General features: G+C 32.0%; 1 protein-coding gene across 4 annotated transcripts in view; it reads left to right on the forward strand.

Moving 5' to 3' along the window:
- Positions 1-10316, forward strand: part of LOC143079846 (protein unc-93 homolog A-like) — a 28748-nt gene extending 18432 nt beyond the window's left edge. For all 4 annotated transcript variants that reach the window (XM_076255476.1, XM_076255478.1, XM_076255482.1 and 1 more), the window contains 4 exons: positions 118-1287; positions 2739-2874; positions 4419-4550; positions 8238-10316. In XM_076255476.1, coding sequence (XP_076111591.1) covers positions 172-1287; positions 2739-2874; positions 4419-4550; positions 8238-8464 — 1611 coding nt within the window. In that variant the 5' untranslated portion in view covers positions 118-171 and the 3' untranslated portion in view covers positions 8465-10316. The remainder of the gene's footprint in view (positions 1-117; positions 1288-2738; positions 2875-4418; positions 4551-8237) is intronic.
- Positions 10317-10573: the final 257 nt, after the last annotated feature.

Below are 10573 nucleotides of genomic sequence, written 5' to 3' on the forward strand. Positions count from 1 at the left end.
TTAAGCTAGGGTAACGCAAAAATGAAATATTTGCATATAAACTTTATTGTGGCCAAAATGTGTTTTTCGATTATTTATAAAAAAAATCTGATTTATTTAAGTTTTTATCTTTTGTAGATGTGAGATAGACAATATTAGAATACTAGCTATTCCAGAAACACTCATATTATTATGATGAACGAGGATTCTAAAATGGAGAATGAGCAGAACAGCGAAAACGTATCGCATTCTGAGATGCGTGCGATTCTTTGGGGTCGACAGCTGTCTCGTTCTCAGAGTGATCCCCAGCGAGTAAGTGAATTCACTGAACATGGAACGGGTTTTGGAAAAATGAAAAGACCTACAAGTCTTAGCGACGAGTGGAAAGAACTACAGAAGATAAAAATGAACAAAAATCCCATTACTGAAACATTACTACCGCAAACTCAACATTTCCAAAGTAGACGATCAATTTGGAAAAATTTCTTGTCGTTATGTGGTGGACTTATGTTAGCTTTTATGTCTTTCTTGCCTCTTAGAAATATTCAAAGTAGTATTTACCCTATAGATAATCTGGGGACTATTTGTTTATCTTCAATGTATGCTGCTTTTATCGTTGGATGTACGATCTCACCATGGTTAGTTCAAAATGCCAGACCTAAAGGTTTGATATTATTGGCTGTAGCAAGTCACGTGTTCTATGTTGCAGCTAATTTGTACCCATCATATATGACACTTATTCCTGCCTCGGTTATTTTCGGCTTTTTACAAGCACCGTTGTGGTCTGTTCAAGAGCTACTTATTGGAAGCTATGGTTCCAGTTACTCAGCCATAACTGGAATCAGGGTAGATAAATCCATCAGACAATTTCAAAGCGTATTTGTCATATTTTGCCATTGTGCTCAGATTCTTGGAAACTTAATTGAATCGCTTGTTTTAAATTATGGTACTGTTGAAAATATGCATAGTTTGAATAAAACTCAATACAATCTGAACCATGTTAACTGTACAGAAAACTGCGTAGGCAAGTTTGGATATCATATGAAACGGCCAAATGAAATAGAAAAACCAGTAGACTACTTGGAAATTCTCAAATTTATTTATCTTGCTTTCTCATGCTTGGCCATGATCTTGATTGGTTTTTGTTTACGTAAACCTGACATCATATTGAATAAAAGAAAGATGAGTTTGCTTGAAAAGCTTGGAGATGTTCTCAGCTTCTTTAGAACTAAAAGTTGCGCAATGATAGGACTGTTGATGGTGTTTACTGGTATGCAGCAAGCTGTAGTTATCAGCGATGTCACTATGGTAAGCAACTTAAAATAATACGAGTTGTGGTAAATAATTACAACAAATGACACTATAGAATGTAATCTGCAATTTGACTTTGGTAGCTAACTCGACTTCAACTTCAGCTTTGTTACACATCAAAGTCCATACGGGACATCTGATAACAAGGACGCTGTGGCCATTAGCATAAAAGAGTTGATGGTAGTTAAGCAGTTAAAAAAGTTGTAGAAACAACAATGTCACTATGGTAATGTACTGGTGAATATACAACCACAAGAAGTACTGTTACTAAAAACTTTCGAAATATAGATACACAAATCATGCACGTGACCATAACATATATATACAAAACGAAGTTGTGGTATGATTGCTAATGAGACAGCTATCAACCAAAATGCAAACTAAGGAAATGTAAGAAATCATAAGCAACAGTGTGGCCTTCAACATAAGGGGGGAAACCCATACAGTATAGTCATGTACGGATTCATGCAGCAAACTGTATTTATTCTAAAATGGCTTCACATATAATCATATATCTTCCAATTTAAAACACTGTTATATTATACACGAGATACACTTCTATTTGTAATTTATTTCATATCGGTTGAGAATAAGATTCTCTTATTGGATAAAAAGGGGTCACATGACATTCATTAATCTTCAGTAATAAATTCCATCGGTCATTAACAGAAGAAAACGGACCAGAAAACCGGTCGTTAACGAACTTTTACATGATAATGACCGGTGGGGCGTGGTTTCCGTCTGATAATGACCGTTGGGGCGTGGTTTCCGTCTGATAATGACCGTTGGGGCGTGGTTTCTCTGTTAATGACCGGTGGGGCGTGGTTTCTCTGTTTAGAGAGATGTACCCTTTATAAAACATGTTCCTGTTTTTAATATTATGTTTCAGTTGTTGAATTGTTTATTATATTTTTTCGTTAATTATAAAATTAAAGAGAACTTGATTAAGTATTTATATACTGAAAAGTTGCACTAAAATGAATGGCAGTATTACTACGACTGGTCTTCACTCTTTGCCATAGATATCGTACAACTACTCGAGTTCGCTTTAGGCGTTTTGAATTTATGAGAATTTTCCAAAACATGGTTTCTCAATGAAATAAACGTAATAGTTCTTGAAAAACTGGTCATTATCGTGATACATGGACTGTCCGTAGGACAGTGGTATTGACTGCGACAGCGATAATGACCTCGCCTTCGGCTCAGTCATTATCACTATCTTAGTCAATACCACTGTACTGTGGGCAGTCCATATATCACGATAATGACCAGTTTTTCAAGAACTATTATATAAGTATACATGCATAACGCAATGTAATGTGTCTAACTGAATACGAAGTGACCGTCTACCATGGTTGAAGAAAACAAGGTCAATCGGAATACAATAAACTGTACAGATACTTGATATTGGTACTGTGTATACATTTTACAATTTATTTTTGATACAGGTATATGGTACAGAGAAGCTAGGACTGTCTATAGTAGGATATATGATGATGTGTTATGGGACCTGTCAACTTGCTACTCTTCTATTGCTCGAGAGAATGCAGAGAAGGTTCCGCCCTATTGTTTTCATTCTGAAAGGTTTGTCAATTCTTATTGTGTACACATTGTTTTAGAAACCGAACTTTTGGCTATCAAATATGTGTCTTTGACCGTTCCCAATGAAGGTACAAATCCAGAAAAGCAATTCGGACTCACCCAAATTATAGTGTTATTTTATTCTTTTCTTTCTTTGATTTCAAGGAAAAAGCGAAAATGGAAATTTGAATTTGTAGAGTTGATGTTTTCATCTGTATAATTAATTGGCATCATATAGAATAAAACAGCTGCGTTCCATTCGTCACAAAGTCGTCGGCCCTGAAATGGTTTGACACTACACCTGCTTAGTATTGGTTTACTTGAAGAGTTGTTGTATTGTTAGACACTTCTCATTTTATATTCATGTGGTTTTGTGTTATTTGCTCTATTGATATGCTATCAATACCTCAAGGTATAAATGTACAATTATAAATAAATTACATAATTATGTATCTCATTGATAAAGAGTATTTAACAGAAAATTGACCTTATAGTATGATAACAATACAAGTACTTCATTAACTTATAAGACTATAAGAGGGTGTATGTACGCACTATTCATGTTGCCGACCGTGCAAGGGCTGTATAGCCAGTCAAGGTCGTTAAAAACTTCCATTTGTTGTATTCATGTTTAACCTCTGAAATACCAACTTTCCTCAATAATGAAATTCTATTACTGGAAGCATAGTTCGCAAATTAGCAAATTGTTAAACAGTATACAAATGAGAAAAGGATACATTATGTCACATTGAACTATGTATTTTCATCGCAATATTTGGTTTAAAAATGGGACGGAAGATATTATAGGTATAATTGACATGTTTAAGAAAAACAATAGTCGCAAAGAAAACAAACACTAACATGCCAGGAAGACGACTTACAAGACAAAACTCTAAAGATATAGAAACACAAACATCACTAACATGATTAAATACAGATGATATACGCTCAGGTGCTCTAAAAGGACCAGCATTTGAAAACAAAAATAGTAGATACGTCAGTCGTGTTACTCAAGATATACAAACCGAGTAAAAGGCATCACGCAAACGCAGATTACGCTGATTAAGTTTATAATGACACACATACATTATCAAAAGTGTATATACTATAAAAAAAATCGGTACACAAACAGTTTCTTTTTCATTTAGGACAACAGATAGATAAGACCATCACTTACACATCGCAAAAGCGGATCCAGAACTTTTTCTAAAGGGGGGGGGGGGGGGGCTCCAATCATGCTTCAATGATTCCCTGTATAATCAATCAAATTTTTCCCACGAAAGGGGGGGGGGGGGTGGGCCCCCAAGCCCCCCCTCCCCATGATCCGCCTATGCATCAAACTAAATAATACAAAGAGAAATATTGAAAACTTAAAAATAAAGGTTATCATGGCAGTATTTATTATTTATAGTTCATACGATCGTTAAGTCCTATAAACGGTTTATTCTTTAAAGTTGGAAAATGCAATTAGAACTAGCGTACTCTTGGGTTGCTTTCTGACCGAATAGCCAAATAATAAAAGTAATCTTATCTATATTTTATTGCAGGTTTTCTTATTACACTGGGTCTGCTTATTTTATTGTATATTTGGGAGCCACGTGATAACTCCGTGTTAACTATTTTCGGATTCATGGCACTCTGGGGAGCTACGGATGCTATATGGCAATCCCAAATTCAAAGTAAGTCAATTGGCATAATATGTGTAATGTCTACTTTTTCATCTTTTTTTATTTTGCTGATTACATAATGTTTGGCAGACAGTAATTTATATTCGTCATTGACATTTAGCTAGATAGTCATATATGGAATTTGTTGTTAATACCGACATGTCTTGTATATTTGTTTATTTTGGAATAGATGCTCTCTGTAAATATATTCTGCTTTTAGTATACTTAGCTGTTGTACAAAGATTGAACATAGACATTCCCAGACATCTTCGTTCATACGCATAGTTGCAAGTAGAGTATATCACATCATATTGCATGTGACATACCCATTCTACAGGTCTGGAATATATTTTCATAAGTTATTAAAAAGGAATTGAAGTGAATTTCGTCTGATAATTGGAAGTCGTTTGATTTCCTTTATCTGTTGTTTGGCTGCATAATTATCTTTCTGGATAAAAATAGGTATATGACACGCGTTAATCAGACAGCAAACCTAACAGCACTAAACCAAGAGGTTAATACAAGGTTTCAAAATTAGGAAAGTATCTATATATATGCAAAATGTCATGCTTTAAATCGGCTGTAGTCTTAACAGATGTAAAAATCGCTCGAGGTATTATTCCCTAAGTTAATTCCACGTTATACCCTTTGTCATAATGTATTTGAATCTGTATTGCTTTAATTCACAGTATCCACATGCAACGCACTTTGATGTCCTTACAGTTGTGTGGATAAATTCTATTCAATTTTTACAACTATGAAGTAAGAACGTCTTAAAATGGCAACAACAAAAAATAACCCCGAAAACTGCTAGATTGAAGTATTTATCTTATAAATGTGTAACAATGGCGTCTGTAAATAAAATCTATATTTTTATTGAAAGTAAAGCTAAAGTTTTTGGGAATACAGATGAATCCAGAAAGATCCTTAATTCAGTCCATGAATAACTTCATAGAAAAATGGAGATTGAACCATCCACCGAGAATGAACTTAGGTGCTCTCATATGCCAACATGGCCGAACCAACAAGTGATAATCGATTGGATGTAAACCAATGGCAGTACTTTTGCATACTTCTATGCCTTTCTCTATTTGATTGATGTATTTGATCAAATACATATCCACTAGTTGTAAGGAAAAATGTTTTGATGAACAAATATTTTATCATATCAGCTTAACTATATCATCATCCTTATCCATTTTTTATTATTCAGAAATAATTGAATTGTGTGATCTATCCATATAATAATTGACAAGTTGCCAGTTTAATTAATTGGAAACATATTCTCAGGTTTGAAATATAGATTTTTTTTGTCAAAAATATAAAAGGTTGTGAAAGTCGCTTTCTTTGATATTGAGTGATGTTATATCGACATATATTTGTTCAAGAACACATCGCTTCCATTTGTCTGGCATTTTGAAATGAATAAATCATGTTTCCATTGTCAATCTTGGATTAAGATCATTTTAAGTCTGTTATATATTACAGGATATCAAATAAGTTTAGTTGTGGTCGTAGAAAAGCTGAATTGATTAATGGACTCAAAAGTCTATCGTCGCAATGCATAGGGGAACTTTTCATTAAATGTAAAAATCATTTGAAACAGTCAAATTTGCAATATTATATGTAATTGCTTAGATAGTCAGATTATGCACAGCTTGTTTTGAGTTTTTGTTGTCCAATGTTCTTTAAGATCGTAATATATTTGGTATTCTAACTGTTTTGATTTGAAACGCAAGTTCTGAGTCTTGTGAAGACAAAACGTGCGTTTGTCGTACATTTCAAATCAAAAGACAAAGCCTGGTATCTTTGCAGACTTTCTTTTCATTCGGTTCATGTAGTACGTTTTTTTAGTTTTGCTTTACTATTACAAACTTTTTTTATTGTATGTCTTTTTCTTTTGTAACCAACAAATTATTTTGAGTTTAATGTTCAATGTTATCATGGTTATTGTCTATTAATGTCATGGAAAGTATGTTGGGGTTATTTTGGTGTCCAGTTACTACAGTATTGGAATTGTAATATATATTTAATTGCGTCATGTGTTGTTCATTTCCCTCATATACAACGAATAACAGTTGATGATTATACAATTTGAGTAATCCTGCTCAATAATTAACTTTTCAAAATCCAATTCTAGTTTCAATCAGTGAATAATGCAGTAAAATAACATATTTAGATTGTCTGGTTATATATGACAATGAGACAAATAATTACGCTGTGAGAATTTAATAATACCAAATAATGATTTATTTATACGAAAGATAGTTTGTGAAGTGATTAGACCTATGTTAGATAAAACTTACTTAGCATTTCCTTTTATTTGAAAGCATGTGTACCAAGTTATTTTGAGTATCAGAAGCGCGATATTTTTGTCATTCGTTTATTTTAAACAACAATCGTCTCGCAGTATACAGCTGGAGCATATCACTAGTAGGAATTTTTTAAGGGCATACGATACAGTTACAGGGGAGGTAATGACGTTGCTAACGTAAAATGTTATTTTCGCGACGTCAAACTATGACATATCGGGAAAAGATGCATTTTCCGACTGATTTTTATCATTCAAACTGATTTAATTTGAAAACGAGTGCATGGACCCCTATTTTTTAAAACGGCAATTTGTTTCATTTTGCAAGGAGATTATGTGACCCAAATATTATGAAACTGTAAATAGAGGATTTTTTTTTAATTTTGATAAACATGCAGCAAAAAATGACGTTTGTTCCTCTATTCATGAACATTTGATAAATATGAGTTATTTCTGAATAAAAATAGCATAATTTTTAATGATACTTATAAAATACCGAAATTACCGATTATTTAACAAAAAACCATTTGTGTTTATCTTTTAAAACAAAAAAGTTATGTCTTTCTTTCGAAAAAGAAAATACGGACACAAATCTGAATTTTGAGCAAATATACAAAATTTCGACCTCATTTTACACAAAAAGTAGCACATGAAGGTATATTTTTTATTACATATTTGATTTAATCAGGTAAAAAATAGCCCATATGCAAATTTTCATCAACTTGTAAATACAGGTTCAAAACTGTATCGTATGCCCTTAAACCTTAGAAGTGATTACTTGCTTAAACAAGAATGAGTGTTATTTTCGGCGCCAACACTTATTGTTTAAGTCTTTTTAAGGTTGCATAGTCTGAATGTTCATCTGTGTTGACAATCTTCAAATATTACGTTTTTTTTTCTGCTTCATTTTCTGTGCATTTCGTATCTATCAGAGACCATTTGCATGCTTAAAATTGTATAATGTATATTATACGTTATTGTAGTATTGTCTCTTTGAAAGATGACTTAGTCTACCAAATATTGGTATAACTGTTATTTTGTCAGCAATTACAATTGGTATTTGTATATTTTAATTAGGTTGGATCATGGAAGTTAAATTACTTCCATGATTGGATATTGACTATCTTGGAAATCAAGGTCACAGGCAACGCCTGTTATAACAGTGCGTATAGAAAATTTATCATTTGGAGAGTTTGCTATCAACCAGCATTAGATGCATGTATGTTTTAATTAGGTTGGATGGCCTTTTTCGAAGATCAACGTCACAAACAACACATTTAATAATTAATACCGTGTGTATAAAAGAGGTGCGATTTTGTGAGTTTGCTGTTATACTGTATACTTTGAGTATTTTCTTTTTATTATTACTTTCTACTTTCTAATTGCAGATATTTTGATCACATCTACAACAAAGCGAGAATCAGCAGTTGTGTGTTTCCGAATATGTCAGGGATTTGGTTTGACCGTAGTATTTCTGTCCTCCCTTTGGTTGTCTTTACTTTACAAAGTGTGCATGGTTGGAGCAACTCTTGTTTTTGGAGTTATGGGATATATGCTGCTAGAAGTTACAAACAATCCAGTCACACCTCTAGATCCAGAACCATTTTCACTGTAAAAGTAGTTGTTTCCTAATTGTGTCAAATTTAATCTCATATTATATGAGGCTCTAGGTGGGACTGATACACTAGAGCATAACGGATCAATACAACAGGAATATTTTATTCAAAAACTGAATAGTAAAATTGGCGAACAATTTTAAAGAATAGAGAAAAATAAGCAAACGCAATAAAGAATAGAGAAGAAAAGGCCACAACAATAAATAAAAGAGAAAAAAAGTCCAAAACAATAAAGAAAACAGAATAATGGAGTGCTATAAGATATAGGAGAACAATGGGTAAAAAATATCAAGAAGAGAGAAAACCGACCTGAAAATTTAAAGAATACAGAAATGAAAGACCTCATACACACCCTCTACATGTATTATTAGTTGTAATTATCATCGGCTGTTATATCCAATGTTTAAAACTAAAGTTACTGTGACGACATTGTGATACAATATGTTTAATTATGTGATTATTGTATTTTTCATCATTTCATACATACTAGCTTCTTCTCTGGATCTTTACCTATATATTCGTATGTCGAACAGATCCACCACCAAAAAATGTACCAAAAAAAATGTAAAGTAAACATTTATTTAATTAGCAATGTTGCTTGTTTCTGGGTCATATTTGTTTGTACTGTACTATCTTATATTACACGATTTAATTAATTGCACCAAAATAGTTTAAACCAGTGAAAGAGGTTACTTAAACGTAAATTTAAAGCAACGAACTTATTTGATTCAACTATTTGTTGTATTTCTAATTGTTCATTGTAATCATGTTAAATATTTTATTAGACAGTAGTGCTATGTCATTTTAAATATATGTTTGATATTAATGAAATTTGAAAATATTCCTACATTTATTTTTATGATACTGTTACTTTGTCATATATACATTAATGTTTATTTGTGTCTAGAATAACAAGAAACCAATAAAAATAGTAAAATCAAATGAAAATTAAAATTTATTCCTTATTCAAAACCGACCAAAACGAATTGCTGTATGTATAAGATTTATTTTGAAACTAAAATTATAATGAAGGGGTTTTTCCCCTTTTTTGGTAATAGATTTAATGTTAATAATTTTTTTTTCTAACTACATGAAACACCTTGTATTGATTCATATTTTATGACAAGTAAATGTTAAAGGCTTCAACTGTCTATGTGGTGCTTTTATATTGATTTACATAGTGTTTAATTAGAACGCATATTAAAATATTTATAAGTACATGATAGTATGTCCATTAACTAGTTGTACAGTTTTTGTTGCATTGTTTTCAACAACAAACAGCTACAAAACCATCCTCAATATTCATATACTATATAATAGTCTACATGATAAATATGAATAATTTTAATAATGTATCATGAATTATAAACTCCATTGTCTCAAATTATTACCTTCTTTCCATAATATTCAAAACAAACTTTGTGTAGACTCTGACACAATATGAAACTATTTGAAATATAGTAAAGGCCATCACCTGCAACTGAAGTTATCGACCAACCGTGCAATACCTTCATGGGTAGCCAATGGCGTTACCCCTGTCAACTCAAAATAAAATAATTCAAAGTTTCAAATTTGAGCCTTGCAACTATTGTGTCACATGTACTAACATATAGAATTACTGTAGATATTTATTTGCATAAATGTTTATTAATAAAAGACATAAGATCATTATTAACCAAAAGTGTACAAGCACTTTGAATACTGTCCCTTATTGAAACAAGTTTTGAAATGTCACATTTTTTGCATTCCAGCTTAAATTTTTACATGATTTTTTACTATGATTTTATAATTTTATCTTGTAATTTCTTGTTATCGCTTATAATGTACAAGTGAAATAAAATGTTAGAAGAATTTTGTGTTCTTTTATAAACCGAAATACTTCAAAGCAATATTATTCTATATTTGAGTGTGAATTCACATTACTATAAGACGTGTCACGGTACTTTTCTATCCCAAATTCATGTATTTGGTTTTGATGTTATATTGGTTATTCTCGTAGGATTTTGAATAATGTTTAGTCCGTTGCTGTGTGCGTTACATTTTAATGTTGTGTCGTTGTTCTCCTCTAATATTTAATGCGTTTCCCTCAGTTTTAGTTTGTTACCTCG

This window comes from Mytilus galloprovincialis, chromosome 6, assembly GCF_965363235.1.
Source record: "Mytilus galloprovincialis chromosome 6, xbMytGall1.hap1.1, whole genome shotgun sequence".
Classification (NCBI taxonomy): Eukaryota; Metazoa; Mollusca; class Bivalvia; order Mytilida; family Mytilidae; genus Mytilus; species Mytilus galloprovincialis.